The sequence below is a fragment of the Melanerpes formicivorus genome, unplaced genomic scaffold (genome assembly GCF_026170545.1).
Source record: "Melanerpes formicivorus ecotype bairdi unplaced genomic scaffold, bMelFor1.0.p_v2 SCAF_17, whole genome shotgun sequence".
NCBI classification, from domain to species: domain Eukaryota; kingdom Metazoa; phylum Chordata; class Aves; order Piciformes; family Picidae; genus Melanerpes; species Melanerpes formicivorus.
The window spans coordinates 7570199-7590659 of record NW_027142369.1 but is presented as its reverse complement, the minus strand read 5'-3'; the positions used below and the strand labels follow the sequence as shown (position 1 = coordinate 7590659).

General features: G+C 35.9%; 1 protein-coding gene across 6 annotated transcripts in view; it reads left to right on the top strand.

Moving 5' to 3' along the window:
• DICER1 (dicer 1, ribonuclease III) overlaps positions 1-19261 on the top strand; it is a 62721-nt gene extending 43460 nt beyond the window's left edge. For 5 of the 6 annotated variants that reach the window (XM_068148846.1, XM_068148849.1, XM_068148848.1 and 2 more), the window contains 11 exons: positions 260-413; positions 1859-2041; positions 2358-2463; positions 2559-2734; positions 3022-3805; positions 5241-5396; positions 8257-9139; positions 10763-11031; positions 13749-13911; positions 14026-14101; positions 14405-19261. In XM_068148846.1, the coding sequence (XP_068004947.1) occupies positions 260-413; positions 1859-2041; positions 2358-2463; positions 2559-2734; positions 3022-3805; positions 5241-5396; positions 8257-9139; positions 10763-11031; positions 13749-13911; positions 14026-14101; positions 14405-14570 (3116 nt within the window). In that variant the 3' untranslated portion in view covers positions 14571-19261. Of the gene's footprint in view, positions 1-259; positions 414-1858; positions 2042-2357; positions 2464-2558; positions 2735-3021; positions 3806-5240; positions 5397-8229; positions 9140-10762; positions 11032-13748; positions 13912-14025; positions 14102-14404 lie in introns of those variants that run through there. The other variant, XM_068148850.1, reaches the window with a different exon arrangement.
• The last annotated feature ends 1200 nt before the right edge of the window (positions 19262-20461 follow it).

Genomic DNA, 20461 nt, shown 5'->3' with positions numbered 1-20461 from the left:
GCCATATATGGTAGCACGAAAAGTCGTTATTTCTATTGCTACTTCTCAATTCGAGTTAATTTTAAGTTGATGTGAGTTATATAGTAGGTTTCAGCTGACTCCTTATGTCATCTTTGAATTTTTTTTTCTTTTAATTTTTAATAATCAAATATGTGTTAGAATAAGGAAAACAATTTTGTTATTTACAACTTCCCAGAGGAGTTCAGCCTGGAAAACTCTCCACTAAATGACTGAGTTGAGCATTTTCATTTTTTTTCAGTTGATGACTCCAGCACTTTGGACATTGACTTTAAGTTTATGGAAGACATTGAGAAATCTGAGGCACGTACAGGCATTCCCAGTACACAATATACGAAAGAAATGCCTTTTATTTTCAAGTTAGAAGATTACCAGGATGCAGTTATCATTCCACGGTGAGTGCTTTCTGCATACTTTAGGTATGTACTTACCACTATATTTATATGAGCATTTGTAAAAAGTGTTTGAACACCATGGCTTGTCAGAACAATGCTATTAATCTAAATGTGTCTCATGCTATATCAAACAATTTAAAGATCTTCTTCAGTCTGTAGTTAATCTTGTATAGTAGGGTTTAAAGTGTTTTGGCCTCCAAAAATTCCTTACCTTCTAATTAGGAATGGTAAAGTTCATGACAAAATTATGTAGTACTAAGAATAAAACATTGTGATTACATTAAGAACTGGCCTACTGAAAGCAATTTTACTTTAGTAGATTGAGTGGAAGTCCTATTTTCTGTTTACTACTTATTCACAGGAAAGGCCTGCTAAAGGAAGGTATGTTGGTAGATGGCAAAAATGAACAAGTGAAAAAGACCAGTTTCTATTTAGTGGCATTTAGAGGAGAAATTTACATAATTTTATGTACTGGATATGCAAAGATTCTCCTGAAGTGGTAGGTTTTGTGAAGACTTAATTATTTCCTATGTCATGTTTGGCAGGATGTGAAAAAAGGAAATGGACTGACTAGCTTGTGCTTGTACCTAGTAAATTGTAAACTGCTAGTGGGAAAACATGTACAGAAGTTAAATGTCTTCCTTCCATTGATGATAGTACTCTGGTAAAAATGCTACTGGTGTACTGTGGTCATGTAGTCAGAGTTAACACTGTAGAACTAGCTTATAAGTGGTATGAATTAGCACAATTGATGGACTTCATTGGAGCTGTGGTGTTTTACCTGTCCCTGAAGATCTGACCACAGATCCCCCTTTGCTTTGAAAATTATTAGTTGCTATCTGGTAGGGTTCAGGCTTGGGAGAAGCCCAGAAAGTCTTTTACCTTCTCCCATACATTAAGAAATCTCAAAATTTCAAGTACTTTTGAGTACTTATTTTCCTGTGCATGTTTACCACCCTGGTATCCAGTGTGCATAGTAGCCACAATAAAACTTCTGCAGTGTTGTGGCTTTAAGTCTGCATTGCAACAACTGCGTTGTCTTTGGATGGCTTGTGAATTTACTCTATGTATTTAGGGTTTTGCATTTTAACTTCATTTGGAAGAGTGACTTAAAGTGCTAGTTTAGATGTGAGGTAGTCCAGTCAAGTAGAACTTTAGCACATAGGAACCTAGAGATTATCTCAGTAGCATTACTGTTGAGGATTTCATAGAGTATAGATTGACTTTATTCTTCCATGTAGCACATTTCCCATTTAGTATTTGAGTTAGCTAAAAAAATAGTTTCTACAAAATAAACCAAACCAAACCAAAAAAAAACCCCAAACACTAAAGTGGGTTATTTTACAGTTTATCATATGACCACATTAGATTCTGAAGAACTTAGCATTAAGAATAAAGCTTGAGCTATAGCATATGCCCAAATATATTTAATTTTATTTTTTTAGGTATCGAAATTTTGATCAGCCTCATCGATTCTATGTAGCTGATGTATACACTGATCTTACTCCACTCAGTAAATTCCCATCCCCTGAATATGAAACTTTTGCTGAGTATTATAAAACAAAGTATAATCTTGACCTTACAAATCTCAACCAGCCACTACTGGATGTGGACCACACATCTTCAAGGTAAAAACAGTCAGATGTCTGATGTTCATAAGTTGATGATGGTATCTGTGTTTAAATTATGACATAAAGCTGAGGGCTCACATTTTCCATAATAATTACTGGTGTTTTTTTTTTGTTTGTTTTTTTTTTGAGGGGTGCTTAATTTAGGTTCCAATAACTGTAACTTGAGTCAATTTTTTCAGATATAATTGCTGTCGTATCACAGCACGTTAGCATTGAATACAAAGAATAAGTTGTCCTATCAAAAAATGTAGGCTAGTAAGTTCTATTCATTAATTATGTACTTACATTAAAGTATTTTCATGTGGATTTTTAGACTTAATCTTTTGACTCCTCGCCATTTGAATCAGAAGGGAAAGGCACTTCCACTAAGCAGTGCTGAGAAGAGAAAAGCAAAGTGGGAAAGCTTGCAGAATAAGCAGGTAAAATAGAATCTAATTCAAGTTACATCTCTCAAGTGATCTGATGACTACCTTTACAGGTAAAATTCTTTTCTTTTCCCACTTCATCTCCCCAGATACTGGTTCCAGAGCTCTGTGCTATACATCCTATTCCAGCATCATTGTGGAGAAAAGCAGTTTGCCTCCCCAGCATACTTTATCGCCTGCACTGCCTGTTGACAGCAGAGGAACTAAGAGCTCAAACAGCCACTGATGCTGGTGTAGGGGTTAAATCACTTCCTGCAGATTTCAGGCATGTATTTTTCCAGCATACATATTTTTAGTATGATACCTGACTACACTGGAAAACAAGGTGGAAACTGAACCACCACTGCATATATTTAAAACTGATATTCTTCTCAAGGCAGTTTTCAGTGAAACATACCTTAAAAAGACTTGATTGTGAATGGTGAAGTTAGATGCTACAGTCACCATTCTTTTCAGAATGATGTGGGGTTTTTTAAACACGTATGTGCATGTAGGGTCATCTTGTCTTGTGACAGTATTTTTTGCTAACAAAATCTGTATGTATCTTTACAGATATCCTAACTTGGACTTTGGATGGAAAAAGTCTATTGACAGCAAATCCTTCATCTCTATTCCTAACTCCTCTTTAGTAGAGAATGAAAATTACTGTAAGCACAGCACAATTGTAGTCCCTGAAAATGCTGCACATCAAGGTGCTAATAGAGCCTCTTCTGCAGAAAACCATGACCAAATGTCTGTGAGTTACAGAACATTGCTCAATGAGTCACCCAGTAAACTCCAAATTGATGTCTCAGCAGAACTTGCAGCAATTAACGGTGTTACTTACAATAAAAATCTTGCCAATGGCAATTGTGATTTAGTTAACAGAGACTTTTGCCAAGGAAATCAGCTGAATTATTGCAGGCAGGAAATACCTGTACAACCAACTACCTCATATCCCATTCAGAATTTATACAACATTGAGAACCAGCCCAAGCCCAGCAATGAATGTACTCTACTGAGTAATAAATACCTTGATGGAAATGCTAACAGATCTACCTCAGATGGATGCCCCATAATGGCAGTGACCACCAGTACTTCAAAAGCTATTAATCTTTCAAAAGACACAACAGATTTTGAAAAGAACCCTTCCAATGGGTACTCCTCAAAAACTCTTGGTCCTAATCCTGGTCTCATTCTTCAAGCTTTGACTCTATCAAATGCTAGTGATGGATTTAATCTGGAGCGGCTAGAAATGCTTGGTGATTCATTTTTAAAGCATGCCATCACTACATACTTGTTTTGCACTTACCCTGATGCTCATGAGGGACGGCTGTCGTATATGAGAAGCAAAAAAGTAAGTAGTAACTATCCAATGATATTATGCAGAAGGCATATTGTAACAATCTAAAAGATGGAATGGCAATAAGTTGATCTAATTTCACAGCTTTAGTGATTATATGTTGGCTAGCATGATATTAGAAATAAAGCTACATGACTAAGGATTAATACTGCCATAACTATTTTACTGAAATTGTTTTCTACAGTTCATTTTGAAGTTTAAACCAGCTGATTACCAGATTAAAAAAGGACAGGAATGAACAGAGATAAAAGTTCTGATTTGGTGCAGACTTTTCGTGAACTGAAGGCTAGTCAGGTATTGAGTAGAAACTCTATTAAAAGAGGTACTTAAATAAGGATTGAGTTAGCAGCACACAGCATTAGGTTGTAGCTTTTCCTTTGTTTCCTCAATAAGTTATATAATTAAAATATTTTACTGTGATCTTACAGGAACACTAAAAATGAAGCAATGAAAAAATTCTTACAGAACCATTTTCTAGATTTAATTTTTTGCCTCCCCAGCATTTGAATCAGAAGGGAAAAGCATTTTTTTACATCAAAACTTTTGAAAGTGTTTTAAAGTAAATGTAAACAGTGGGGAACTGAGCCTTCAGTTCTGCTGTTTTAAATTCTGGGATAATCCATTTTGTGGAAGTTTGGTTTGTTTTTTTATTCCCCCCACACACCGAATGTGGTAACTTGATTAATTGTTAAGGATTTGATTGTCTACCTCCTAATAAAATCCATTACTCTGAGAATTAAATGAGTAGCTTAATCTTGGAAAATAAGGGATAAATAAATTGCTCAGGTCAAATAAAGGAAGTGATTGACTATTTGAGTTCAAATTTCAGGGCTTTAAAAACAGAGAAAGTGTGTTTAAAGTAAGAAATGGAAGATCAAGAGTTAATAGTTTAAAAAGCAAAAGGACATATGTTTTGGTATGTGAGACCTGTTTTTTCCCCTTCCCATTAAAATATTTAAAAGAATTGTAGAGTCTATCAAAATAACATCTGGATTATGACTTAATAAGATTTGTAATATGGAACTGCTTAACACTTTCTGCTGCAAAGGCTTAGGTCAATCTACGCATCACAGCGATAATTTTTCATTCCAAAGCCAAGTCTGAATGTTGATTATTAATACTGGCAGTTAATGACACTTGTTCAGATTATATTTACTAGTGTTTAGAAGTAGTAGTGATTTTGCTTTGCAAAGACAATTTAACTTATGGGATTTCTTTAACTGAAATTGTCTTCTGGCCTTATCAAAACCTGTACCTTGTTGTGACTTAGTTGTACTATGCAAAGAATGCTGAACCTCCCTTTTGAGAATTAAAGAAAATGCATAATGGTACATGGCTTGACATGTAAAACTGTTTTGCTCCTTTTGCATTTTAAGCTGTTTTTATGTAAATATATATCTGGAGGTTTATCAGGATATTTTTCTTGAAGGTCAGCAACTGTAACTTGTATCGCCTTGGAAAAAAGAAAGGACTGCCCAGTCGTATGGTGGTATCGATTTTTGATCCCCCGGTCAATTGGCTTCCTCCGGGCTACATAGTAAACCAGGACAAGAGCAGCACTGACAAGTGGGAGAAAGATGAAATGGTAAGACTTTATTTAAATAAACTATGCTGAGGAATAGTTATTCATGTATTCTCTTGTCCTTACCTCCTTCCATCTCCCAGATATTTTGGTATGTTTTCAGGAAAAAAAAAAAAAAGTAAATATGTTTCCTTTCTAAAACTTCACTGTAACTCATGGAATATGAGAGCAGAACTGGTCCTGAATAGAACATACAGTAAGGGAATACACTAAATATCATCCATAATGAGTGTATCAGTGGAAAAGCAGAGGAGAACAACTTTCTGGCTTGCAGTTAGCATGTTCTTGGGATCTCTTATGAAATTTCTCTTGTAAATTTGAAATAGAATTACCATTACTGGTTTTACTGCAATAGGTATAGGAAGAAAACCAACTGGTTCTTGATAAACGACTTCACCTTTATAGAACATATGAAAAGGAATCGCTGGTTTTCATAGGGCAAAGTGAAGATTAGAACTGTCTTGAGAAAATGTTCAATATTAATTGCTGTTACATAAACTGTGGGTATGACAGAAAGCTACTTCTCATCCAGAGTAGACACCATCAGTGTTTGTTACCAAAAGCTTCAGAATGAAAAAATCTTAGGAATGATTCAAACTAGTTTTTGATCAAATTAATTGTACATCAGGAACAGAAGTGCCTGTATAAGGAATGTTGATCACAACAGTCAGTAACATAATGTGTTTTCCAGATTGATTTGGAGGTCAGGGGGAAGAGATGGAGAGGTGATTTTCTTCCCTTTTTTTTTTACATCGCCAAAGACCACACTTAGATTGTAGAACCACCAGAGGGCACACGAGAGGACTGTTAGATACACTGTGCAAATAAATGTTTATTGCAGAATAAACCAACCTGATTATTGTGGTTCTGTATTGTGCCAAGATTTCATTTCAAAGAGAAGTACTGCTATACCCTTCTAAAAATAATATGGCACGTGGGACAGAAGCTAATCATTGGTTTTAAAATGCTTTCAGTTCCATGTAACTTTTCAGCTGCTTCTTCCTCTTTATTAGTCACTGTTGAAATAAAACACAATTTCAGACCAAAATGCAGACAGTAATTCAATAAGAGGTGGAGTTTTTGTACCAAGTAGATATTTTGCTTTCTCGAATGCGAATTTAATTTTCATCCATGGGCTGATGGTGTGTAGCTGGGTCTAGAGATCTCATGTAATAATGACAAACAGCTGATTTCCCAAAAAACATGAAGAAAGTACTTTGGTATTTATCTGTAGCTTTTAAGAGGCCACAACTCACTCAAAATCATTCAGTTACTCTTTCTGATTAGTTAGCTGTGACTGTGTGAGATGGCTAATTTCAGCAGCAGAAACTCTTTTGGAAAAATGTCTAACCTATGAATTCCTATAGCCAGCTTTTCTACATCTCCTCTCAAGCTAAACCAAACTAAGCTTGCTTTGTCCTAATGAGGAATGTTGTGATGTGTTTGATCCAGAGATTGTTGCAGGTGCTGCCTAATGCACCTGACAACTGCCGCTCCTCTACAGCTCTAGAGAATTGCGCATTTTGCCTCGAAGGGAGGGGTCCCCAGTGCAGCTGTTTCACAGATTCGCAAGATTCAGTGGTTGAGACCTACAATACGGCATACATAGATTGAGGGCAGATAAAGACTGATTCATTTGATTCAAAATAGAGTTGACTTTCAGGATCCAATCCTGAAAAGCACTTGGAATCTGATCTTGCTCCTATCAAATTCAGTGGCAGAATTCCTGCTGACATCAATGATGCAAGGTTGAGTCTGAGAGGCGTAGTCCTTTTGATGTTAGGTAGAGTACTTGTGCCTTTGGCTAATACATTTAAGTGCTTTCCTGGATTGGGGCCATGGCAAATCGTACAGCATCGTGTAGCTTGGGCATATCTCTGTTCTGTTCATAATTTACATCAGTCCGCACCAATTTGTTTAATATGAGCAATGGAAAGACATGAAGCATCATTAGTTTAGCTGATTTGGATATGTATCTAGGTATTATAAAATTGATGACAATTTTAACTTTTAATTAGCTAAGACTATAAATACAGCCTCCAAAAAAAAAAAAAAAAACACAAGACTTTACACCTTTTGTTTAGAGGATAAGATTAATACTAGTTGAATTATCCTATTTCATGATTTAATTCATGTGTTAATATTCAGTTTAAAACCCAACCAAAACCTATACTACAGAAGCGTACTATTTTTTTTCTGCTTTTCCGTTTTTAGACCTACTACATATAAATCCTGGTGATATTAAATGTATGACTTACTGGAGAGATTTCATGTTTATTAAAGCTGAGAATTATTAACTTACCCTGTGGTCCTTACAGAGGCAGAAGTTGGCCTATATCTAATGCCTTATAAGCAGCAAGATCGTTTTGTGAATCCAACACATGCAGTGAAGACTGTCAGCTGCATAAGCATTATTAGACTCTGTTTGAATCTGTAGTGTAAGAACCATGTACACTGATTCACTAAACTTACTTTCTACTGGTTTGCCAAATAGACTGGATTAATTTGCAGTTAACTGTGTTTGAGAGCATAGATAAATCTATTTTGCTTCTTCAAGTGGTGATTATGAAAAACTAGGTCAAATAAGCTCTTTCAGTTGTTTCATTTACTATTTCTTGTTTGTGTGTTCCATAGCTGAGATTTTTTGACTCTAGTTAACCCTGCAATACTCTTAGAATTTGCCATCGAAATCTACAGAATCTTCAAAATTGCTATCATTTAGCAGTTACAATAGCCCTATTAGCTAGAGAGAAGGATGCACCTGAAACTGTTTGTTGTACTTCTCTAAATTAACAATTGCAGTTGTGGAATAAAAGTTTTTCATTTCCCTCTTCAGTACCCTCTTTTTTGGTTCCTTCCATAGACAAAGGAAAACTTGTTGTCTAATGGTAAAGTTGATGATTATGATGACGATGAAGAGGATGAAAACCTAATGTGGAGGTTACCCAAGGAAGAAACAGACTTTGAAGATGATTTTCTGGAGTATGATCAGGAGCATATCAAATTCATTGATAATATGTTAATGGGATCTGGGGCTTTTGTGAAGAAAATTTCTCTCTCTCACTTTTCAACCACTGATTCAAACTATGAATGGAAAGCACCCAAAAAGTCATCTCTGGGTAATGTTCAGTTTTCAGCAGATTTTGATGATTTTGACTATAGCTCTTGGGATGCTATGTGCTATCTGGATCCCAGCAAGGCTGTTGAAGAGGACGATTTTGTAGTGGGCTTCTGGAATCCATCAGAAGAAAACTGTGGTGTTGATGCAGGAAAGCAGTCTATCTCATACGACTTGCATACAGAGCAGTGTATTGCTGACAAAAGCATTGCAGACTGTGTGGAAGCCCTCTTGGGCTGCTATCTGACCAGCTGTGGTGAAAGAGCTGCTCAGCTCTTCCTGTGTTCACTGGGGCTCAAGGTGCTCCCTGTAATTAAAAAGACTGATTGGGAGGGCACTTTGTGTGCTACCGGAGAGAATTGCAACAGTGAGCAGAAAAATCTTTCACCAAACTCTGTTTCTGCTTCTGTAGCTAATTCAGAGCCTTCTCTGTATAAAGACCTGGAGTATGGCTGTTTGAAGATTCCACCAAGGTGTATGTTTGATCACCCAGATGCTGAAAAAACCCTAAATCACCTTATTTCTGGTTTTGAGAACTTTGAGAAGAAAATCAACTACAGTTTTAAGAACAAGGCTTACCTTCTACAGGCATTTACTCATGCCTCGTACCATTACAATACTATTACTGGTAAGTTATCTCACATTTAGATCTTCATTTAGGTGAAATAAGTTCTTGGAGAATGCTGAAATATTAGGTACTTCTAGAAGTGATGATCATGATCTGCAAATATATTTAGCAAATTTAATCTCCATAATACTACCTTTAGACTATATTTCTGAAGATTAAACACACAACTTTTATTAGCTGAATAGTCTGCACGATAGCAAAATATGACAATTTCCATTTTAAGTTGTGAATTGGAAGGCTTAATTAGTCTAGGTGTTTTATTGAGTAAATATTTCAAGTCAGTTTGAAGCAATTAACTAAGTCAAACTATTAACTGCTTCATGTTTCTGTATATGATCACATAAAAGGTTTTACAGCAGTACAAATTCGTATTACTATAATCTTTACTTTGGCTAATACTAATAAACTTAGTATTTATTCGTTCTAAAACTTTAAATGCTTTCTTATGATAATACACAATTGAAACCATGGTAAAATTCTAACCTTATTTGAAGTGAATGGCAAATTACTGTGCAGTGGGCATTCAGGATTCTTCCCCATAGTGGAAATTCCTGGGAGTAAAAGTCCTGTTTTAATTAAGAAATAGGTCATTGTGAAATGGTAGTACGGTGAGAAACAGTGCTGACCAAATACTGAATAGCTCTTTTGCCTTTTCAATCATTCTAGGTAATAGTGCCCACAGAAATACTTCCTTTTGACAAATATTTTACAGAACATGGAGAAGGTAGAGAACATATATGTATACTAACAAATAGAAATCTTGAGGCATAGTGTCTAGGTGACATCATGTTCTTGGTTGCAAAAGCTTAATTCCATTTCTGTTTATCAGGAAAGACAAATGTGACTTGCTGTTATCAGAAACTTTTAAAGAGTAGCAAGCAGTGAAGGTACAGCAGCATCTTTTAGGTTCAGTTCCTACAAAAGAAAGTTAGTACTAATCATTTCACTCTCATGTTACTTTTGTAGTAATTTTATCTTCCTTCTCTGCCCGCCTATCCTTGTTTGCTTTCAAGAGGGTTTTTTGCATTAGCTTGTATTCTAAAAATAGACCTCCAGAGTTCTCCATTCTTGCATTCCCTGTCGATTTTCCAAACAGCAAAGGCTTGGCAAATTTATTTTCCACTTTAAAAGACCCATTCTGAATAGGAATCTTTGTTCATGGCTTTTTGAGAAAACTGTGTGGCAAATGAGATGAAAACTCTGATTGTTATGTTCCCCCTGCTTTTAATACATTGACTTTTGTATTAATTTTCTGGAGGTTTAATTGTTTTCAGTTCAGTGTGCTGGTGGAATCTCTTGAATTTACTTTTTGGTTATTCCCCAGCACAATGTGAAGATCTTGAGTAACACTATTAATTGGTTATAAACACAAGCATTTTGCTAGCCTGACATTAACTTTTGGTTCAAAAGTGTCAAATATAGCATAGTGGGTTTTCTGATTTATTTATAATTCAATAGTAAGCTCTTTAAACACAAAGATACCTGTTTCAGAAAGCATATTTTCTTCTCTGAGCATCGGTCTGTTTGTGGAAGATACCCGCCTCTTACTCAGAAAGGCCTGGAAAGAATGTGTGTTAAACTTAATTGTGCTGTTCTACATTCTTTTATTTCCAACACTTTAAGATTGTTACCAGCGTTTAGAATTCCTGGGAGATGCAATTTTGGACTACCTCATAACCAAGCACCTTTATGAAGACCCAAGGCAACATTCTCCAGGAGTTCTTACTGACCTGCGATCTGCTTTAGTCAATAATACCATTTTTGCATCATTAGCTGTAAAGTATGACTACCACAAGTACTTCAAAGCTGTCTCTCCTGAACTGTTTCATGTTATTGACGACTTTGTGCAGTTTCAAATGGAAAAGAATGAAATGCAAGGAATGGATTCTGAGGTTAGTGGCAGCAAAAGAAATGTGTTCAAAATCTGTTTTGAAGCATGTTCCCTGGATTTCTTAGCATGGTGTGCATTTTTGCGTTTTAGTTTTATACACATGGCAGCCAAAGAAGTAGCCTTCCAGTAATAAAGCATGCAAAGTAAAATACAGTCCTCAAATTATAAAGTCAGTAAGAACATTCAGAAAATAATTAAATTGAAACCAGTTTGCCTCTAGGTTTTTCTGGCACTTGATTTCAGTCATTTTGCTATGTGGTGATGGTACAACAATGTGGTGGGGAGCAGAGGACCACTTAGCTTGTTTTCTGCACTAACTGGAAGCGCTGCTATACTGTAAAATTGTGAGGAGTTACTTAGGTATCCATGCTACACCATAAACAGTATTACCTTTGCACAATGTTGGGATTATTTAATGTAGCACACTGACAGATACTTCCACTGTTTTTCTTCTGATAATTTCTGCTGGAGCAGGTGTTACTGCACTGTACTCAGGTGTGTTTGACATGCTTTTAAAGGCTTTATATATGCAAGCCCAGGAAATATGATACACATCTTTCAAATAAGCCACTTGAAAAATAGTTGAACTGACAACACAGATCCTATTTGTGCTATGCAGGAAAGCTAATGATAATGAACATCTATTTTCTGGAGAATGGACTAAAATTAACTCACGTAGATAAGCTGAATCAAATTCTAATCAGGGTCTTGGAAGAGATGGGACTTTCTCATTATCTTTTCTTTAACGGTGTTATCCAATAGATATCCCTAATAGTTTGTCATGTGAAAAATTGTGACAGCTCTCTTAGAAAATAGTCTTTTGGAGAATCCTCCAACACTAAATATGCGTGTTATCTTTGTCTTCAGTAACTCCTTCTTCCTGATAGACAATTTAAAAGCTTGGGAATCAAAATAATTGTTACATCTATTTGTAGCCCTTGCAATGTTGCAGTGATTGAGGGAGTGGAGCAGCTCCCTTATGAGGAAGAGCTGAGGGAGCTGGGTCTCTAGCTTGGATAAGAGAAGACTGAGAGGTGACCTTGTTAATATTTATAAATACATGAGGTGTGAGCATTGAGAGGACTGAGCCAGGATGTCAGATAGGACAAGGGGCAGTGGATGCAAGCTGGAGCATAGGATAGTCCACATAAATATCAGGAAAAACTTTTTCACTGTGAGGGTGACAGAACACTGGAATGGGCTGCCCAGAGAGGTCATGGAGTCTCTTTCTCTGAAAACATTCAAAACCCACTTGGATGTGCTCCTGTGTGACCTACTCTTGGTGATCCTGCTCTGGCACTTGGATAATCTTTTGAGGTCACTCAACCCCTAACATTCTGCGAAATCCATAGTTTTAAGGGGAGATTCAGAAAACATTGACAAATTTGTCACTGAAATTTTGGTAAGTTTCATCCTCCAATATAATTTATATTATCTGTCTTGTTTTCTTCACAAGTGAAAAGGCTAAAAATTTATTTTAAGAGCTCATAGTTGGGATTTTTAGCTTTGTGAAGTTTTTACTAGTATGCAAAAAAATTTGCCTGGAAACTTCCTCCAAAGTTACAACCAAGTTGTGTGATAGCTGTTTCAAATAAAATTCTTGTTTCACTCTCCCTACGCCTGCTCCCTATCTTGGTCTGGCACTGAAGTACTGAAACTCTTATTTCATCAGAATTAATGCAAGAGTCTGTTTCTGCAGTTCATGCCAGCTAGACTGGTTTCCATGTGTGTCTCCACATCATCTGCTTTTCTTTTTTTTCAAATCTCACTCCTGAAACATCTGTTGTCCCTTGCCTTATAGCTCTTAGTTTTTCTCTTCTGTTATTTCAGTATAACTCAGAAGCACTTCCATTTGCAGTTAGTATGAAATACGCTGTTTGAAACAGTTGAATTTGGTTTTTAACATCACAGTTCCCAAAACTTCATGTTTGATTTACTTTAGGTAGAAATGTTGTTTGGGGCTAGTTTGTGAAGTATTATGGTGGCTCTGAAGAGGACTGAATCAGATTTTAAACTCTATGTAGGGGCCAAATGGAGTGAGAGGGCAGCTGCTAGGGGGAAAAGACCTACAGTACCTAAATACTTCTCTTTAGACAGAGGGGACTAATGGTTAAAACTTTATTTTTAGGTTCCTTTGTTTGGACTTAAGTGAATGTATATTATATGTATTTGGAGTATTTTTTAATAGGATTAGATTAACTCAAGACCTTCAGGCATGTACTGAAAGTTTAATTTTAATGAGGATAGAATAGGCTCTTGTCTTACATCCATTGCATAAATGAAAACTGCCTGCTACACTTAAAAATACCTAAATGTGCCTGTTAGCCAGTAACGTCACAGTGAACTATCAATTGTGAAGGGTTTATTTTTACTAATGCTTATTCTCTGCTTGCCTTGTGGGGTAAATAAGGAAAGGACTTCTATCCAGAGATTGAAGTTACAGACTTTTAAGTCTGCTTTTGGAAGGTGTTTAATGTATGAACCCTTCCTTTGTTAGGAGTTGCTTTCTAGTATTAACTGGTAGAGCCAAGTCTGTTTCGTATTGGGGAAAAACAGACTGTGGATAGGATGTGAGAGCGGTTGCGTTTCTGAAGATCTTTGTTTTATTTCAAAAGCAGCAATCATTTTTCTCTCTTCTTTTTTTTGTTTTCTTTCCCTCCCCTTCTCTCTCCTGTCTGCCCTCTCCACCCCCTTCCTGGCTTTTTTAAATTCAAACAGCTCAGAAGATCTGAAGAAGATGAAGAAAAAGAGGAAGACATTGAAGTACCAAAGGCCATGGGGGATATATTTGAGTCCCTTGCTGGTGCCATTTATATGGATAGTGGAATGTCTTTGGAAATGGTTTGGCAAGTGTACTATCCAATGATGCGGCCATTAATAGGTATTGTAAGCTTTCAGAAAAAGAATGAATTATAATTAAGTGTAATCTGCTACAAAGAGAATGCAGCTAATTTTTGTTTGTTTGGTGGTGGGTGTTTTTTTTTTCTTCAAATAGAAAAATTTTCTGCTAATGTGCCCCGTTCCCCAGTGCGAGAGTTGCTGGAAATGGAGCCAGAAACAGCCAAATTTAGGTAAGAGTGCACTTCCTTAACTACACACTGCAATAAAACGGTTTCAAGTTGTGTTTCATAAACAGCTGAGGATTTTTGTGTCAGAAATTATTTTTAATTTCTTGTGCACTAAGCAGCCAGCATGGCCATTACGTTCACTGGTTTTAACTGTGCGTGGGGTTTTTTTCCCCCCTTTCTCACATAATTTACTGAGAAAAGTAATGACTGCTGTCCTAACTATATACTGCTTTAACTTCTGTAGAAGTTTCTTATTTCACATTAACTTGCCTGGGCAGTAAGTAATTCTTGTGTATATTTTTGCAGTCCTGCAGAAAGAACTTACGATGGAAAGGTCAGAGTAACAGTGGAAGTTGTAGGAAAGGGAAAGTTCAAAGGTGTTGGCAGAAGCTACAGGATTGCCAAATCTGCAGCTGCAAGAAGAGCACTACGAAGCCTCAAAGCAAATCAACCTCAGGTCCCAAACAGCTGAGACTCCTCTTAAAAATAAGTGAAACGGAGGAAACAAACACACAAAAAATAAATCAGATTTTTAAAAATGTTGATGTTGAGAGGAACAAATTGGAAGACAGAATTCAAAGTTCGTTTGATAGCAGAATAGATAAGAAAACATTTAACATGTATAAAATTTTGGAACTAATTGTAGTTATAGTTTTTTGCGCAAACACAATCTTGTCTTCTTTCCTCACTTCTGCTTTGTTTAATCACAAGAGTGCTTTAATGATGACATTTAGCAAGTGTTCAGAATAATTGTTGTCAGGTCTTTTTGGTTTACTTTTATTGTCAGTACAGCTTTGCTTAGCGTTAGAAGGCCAGGGAGCTTTTGCCTAATGCAGTTGCTAGATTTATATATAGTAATCTTGAAATTCTTCAATCTGTGCACTAGTGCCAGTCATAAAGCAGTTGATAAACTGTACTGGATGATTGGGTATAAGAAAGAATAAGTGTGCCAGTATTCTTATTCTTTTTTTTTTTTTTTCTTTAAATCCTCCTTCTTTCTCTCCATGTCATCTTTTGACATTAAGATGGCATTCCCAATCATTATTGCACTTATTTGTTAGGGACAGATTTTAACTGAAATGGCTGGCATACTGGTAGAATTTCCTTATGCCACACAGTCTCGCATGAAAAAAAGGTTCTTGCCTTAAAAGTAAATAAACCCTCATTAATAATCTTTAATTTCTGGTATTTTTTGGAACAAACTGTTTTACATTCCCTTCATTTTGTTACGCATTTTACAATGATACAGCTCTATATTTACAGTACAACTCATTACTATAGCTGTGACTTACTACAGGACTATAATAGAAATTGTATTCATATGTATGTAATTAGGTTATTTTTAACAATTCTGAGGAGGTGGTTAATCTACAGGTTTTTTTATACCATAAACAAAATACTGTCTTTGGCTAAAATTCCAATTTTTCACAAACCTGCAAGCTCAGTAGTTCTAATACTGGAAGTAATTGCACAGTGCAAACTGTCACTCTAACAAAATAACCTTAGACATATCACACCTAAAATATGCTGCAGATTTTATAGTCAATTGGTTACGTATTTGACAAACAGAGCACCTTTACACTTAGAGATATTTCCACATAAATTTCTTACTGTACTTTTCAGAGTTGCATGCATATTTCACCTACCAAAGCTGTGCTGTTTAATAACATGAAAGTTGATGTTTGAGATATAACTGCCGTACTTTTGATACATCTGTGATTTAGGTCCTTAATTTAGAGAAACTAGCTCATTGGTGTTTTGGTCTACTGGGGGCGGGGGGAATCATACTTTTATTTTTTTTTAGGCTTTGCCTATACTTCTTTAAATAGATTTTTGTTTTGTTTTTCTGGTAGGCACTCTTCACTTAAATACCTCAGTTCTTTTTTTTCTTTTTCCCTATTTTTTTTTTTTTTGCATGCATTGTTTTTTTCTGTTTTGGTGCTATGTTTATATATTATGCTTGAAATTTTAATTTTTTGCACTGTAACTATAATACCTCTTAATTTACCTTTTAAAAAAAAAAAAAGAGAAAAAAGAAAAAAAGCTGTGGGTCTCGTTTTCCCACCAATATCAGTAGAGGTTTGCTGCAATTTTGCCCTGTTAATTATGCTTGAAGTTGGAGAAAGCAGAGCAAGGTGTTTTAACGTTTTCCAGCACAATAGTTTGAACTTGATGCTGTGTCTTATGTATTAAATTACAAATACTGTATTTCCTGCTTTTAAACCTTATCCCCTCCCTCACAAATGCACACTAAAACAAAACAAAACCTGTCAGCTCTGGCTTTCTTAACAAAAACATGAATTAAATGCCTTAGTGACAAGGGATAGACGTTAAGCTTTTCTGAAATACAGTTATCAAAAGTTCCTGTATTTTTTATCTCCGTCATTTTTCATCCTGCAAATAGGACCATTCTTGTGTTTGAAAGCAGTATTGTGAGAGCGCTCGGACCCAGACTTTAAATACTAGCTAGCATTTGTTTGGTACATCAGTCATGGAAATGTAAGGGAGAAGTACAAGACCTGCAGGTCTTGATGTGTATAAAACAAATGTATAAAGGAGACAGTAAAAACATGCAGTCAGATTTTTCAGAAGGAAATTGCTTTGAGTTAGCTGGTTTGGGTTTGGTTTGTTTTTTAAAAAAAAATCGCTGATTCAAGTTTTCTTCTTGGTAGAAGTGAAGTTTCTTAGTGAAAAGGCAGGATCACTAATGTTAACAATCCTGTATTTCTGGCCAGACTTCAATCAGCAGATAAAATCAGACCGTCTACAAAGTCTTAAGTAGTTTTTAACTGCATTATGAAAAACTGTAAGTTAATCTTTGAACACCTAAAATTTCTTACTGATTATTACAAGGTTATAGATTCTCAGGGTTTTCAGGTAATTGCTAGCAGAAGAGGCTTACAGAGTGTTTTGATGCAAAGAAAATGAACTGAACTTGCTGTGTTTCAGAACAGTTTAATGATCACTTTGTTACTAGATAAAGCCTATGAATTCAGAAATCTGAAATGTGTAGTAGCTGACTATAAAGTAGTTTCTGCTGCTGATGCGTTTTAAAATGTGTTTTAAATGCCGTAATTTTTTCCAGTGTGACCTCATTGAAATATTTTTATCCTTTGAGATAGAAAATTCTTATTAGTTTCCATGTTGTACATCTGTATGTTTTACCCTACAGTTGACATAATTTTGATATTGGACAGTGTATGATACTAAGACCTAAATCTGATTATTTGAAGGTTGGGATAAGAAGTCACTTGACATGCTATAAGCACAAGTGTAAGTGGACTGTTGCAACCCATCTTCAAAAGCAACCACACAGGCTCATTATAAACAGTGTGGGGGTTATTTGGCATGAACCTTGTTTTTGTTTTGGTTTTGGTTTTTTTAATCTGATTCCTGTTATACTGTACTTTAAACAGTCCTCCTAACTATGCTGCGTTTTTATTTTTATGGCTTTTTTTTTTTTTGCGCTGTTCTGTTCATGTAGCACAAAATAAGCATTGCACTTGGTACCATGCTTTACCTCATTTCAAGAAAAAAAAAATGCTTAACAGAGAGGAAAAATGTGGTTTGGCCTTGCTGCTGTCCTGATTTACTGAATTTGAAAAAGATAATTATAATGCCTGCAATGTGTCATTTACTTGCACAACTTAAATAGGTCATTTGTAATGTCTGTGGCATTTTTACTGTATGTGGAAAAATACAACTAAGCTGTGTCACAACTCTTGATTGTATTTTAAATGTATTTTTTTTCTACTACATCGTTTTGCTGTGATGTGAAGCAATTAAAATTAGAATGACCTCTGACACTCCAGTAATTATCTCTGAGCAAACCAACATGTATGTATAATGTAATTTTTTTGCGAGAAGACAGTCCCTAGTAATTTTGTCAACTTCAATGAAATCTCTGCTGAGTCTGAATCTTGAGTATCCAGTAGTGACTTCTGAAGTGTTTGTTCAGCTTGATACCGCTGAAGTCTGTACAGGAAAAGAAGCCTACTATTTTTAAGGCTTACTACACAATAGTATGTTGTGACTGCAGAGTACAGAACTTGGACGAGAACCAATTTCCATGCTGGGGAGGAGTATAGTGGTTGCCCAGGGATGAGGTGCCAGATTCTAAGCTAGTGCAGATTTATGTGGTATCATTTTAATCAATGGAACTGCATTCTTTTACATCCCTGAAGACCTTGTGCTTATATCTATGTTGCAGAGTTTGGGGCTTCCTCCTTTGTAAGCAAATATAAAACTATAAACTGGAAAATGGGGGTTTTCTGTTACTGCATATGACATAACTATGCTACATGCATTTATCTGTATAAAAAGTGATAACTTTGTATCCCGGTTACAGCAGCACACATAATCCCAAAATGACAAATAGCATTGTGGTCTGCTGTGATACTACACTTGCCTGACAGTATTCTGGGTTGGTATGGTTTGGGTGGGGTTCCCTACAAAAATGTTCTCATGGACATCTCTGTATTTATTACATGAGTAAAGCAAGAAGGATTTTGATTTTTGGTACTTAATTACTGACATTGATCTTCTCCAATTGCTCTAATTAGCAAGGAGTTATTTTCTTTACTTTCATGTTAGGTTTAAAACTTAAAACACTACAGTTCATGACCATGAAATGTGATCTAAAGATCAACTGTAACTCAGATCTGAATTTTGCTAGCAAATATCTAGAGGTCATTGTAGTATACTCCACTAGCAGTTAAGGTTCTGACAGATTGAACGAAGTTTCTTAAAAATAAATTTTATCCAACAAAGTCCTTGGGTTTTTTACCTTTTTTAATTTCAATGGCAACCACAGACAACTTTTAATTGCTTTGTAGATGCACTCAGAATTTACTGCAGCAGCAAGTTGGAGAGAAAAATGTTTGTGAACATGAATTGGAAATTGCAGGCATTTTTATTGTAAATAGTTTGACTGAAAAGATGGGTTAAAATCAAGTAGAATGAATAACATATAATTTGATGGACAATAAAATATTTACCATCACATGCTGCAGCTGTCTTTAAGGGACATAAAATGTAATTCATTCATACTGTAATCATGCTGCAGAAGTTTGCAATCTGCACCTTATGGATCACAATTACCTTTAATAGTTTTTTGTAATAATTGTAGCTGAGTATATCTCCAATAAAGTTATGGTCTGTTCACCTTGTATTGTCTTTGTGCTGTTATTTTTAGTTCCTCTTAATTTTTCTAGAGTTCCCAAAAGAATTACTTTTCAGTATAAAAAGAAAATAAACACTTGTAGAAACATTATTTCTTGACCTTGTTTAAAGACAAGGATGCTTGTCTCTTTCCTCTGATGAATGAATTGTCTTTGTAGCTATGTGAAGACTCTTAAGGGACACTCAAGTTAAAAATAATGGTGTACATGCTACAATTGATCTCTTGTGTTGACCACTCTACCTGCAAAATTTCTGTTGGAGCTGGGAGACTCCAGACCACAAGAGTTCAGTAACAGGCTTGGATATTCCGGCATGTTTTAAGATTGGCATGGTAATACTCACCAATAGTCTCAGCATTAACAACGTCATTTTGTAAGTATTTTTACCATTTGTTTTCCATTAATATTTTGCTTATCTTGAATATTTGAACTCATGTTTGTAGAGTGGTTTGACTGGCACAGCATCATCATGTCTACATTTTACAGGCACGTGCCAGTCAAAGATGAGAAGTCCTCCTTTTTGAAAACTTCCCAATGCAGCAGTCAGTTTCTTAGCATCTGCAATGGGCAACTTAGGCTACATGTTTTGATTTAATATTACAGTGAAAAGCCTGCTGAACTGCTGTGTGTGGTGGCACCTTTTCCTGGGACTTGGAGAAAGGCCAAGTCACCTAAGTCTTGCAAAGGTGTCAGTTTGTTCCTTGTCTCAACTGTAATGAAGCGAGAACTCTCAGCAATTCTCTGCTGAGAATCCTGAGGAACCCCGTGGATCTTCTGTGGTTTTCCAACTATTTCTGCCCTGCTTGGTTCCATCCCAACACCAATGGCACTGGTAGGTAAGCTCCAACGTGTAGCTTACTCAGCTGTGGCTGGAGGTCACAACACAGCCCCCACCTCCCAGGTTCTCACAAGTGGGTCGAATCAGAAAACTTTCCCCAAATTTATGACAGAAAAAGAGGCCTGCAGGTAATGGTCTCTTCAACTTTATTTTTTTATTTATTTTTATTATTATTATAATAATCTCATTCATTGTGAAGGAATGAGATGAGAGATGGCCATTTAAATTTGAGTCTCCAAGGAAATGGGCCACCCATTCTTGGGCAGTAATGTGAAGCAAAATCAATGAAAGTTCTGTTTCACAGGTTTTTGCAGGTATGGGAGCATTACCTACTTTCTGTAGATT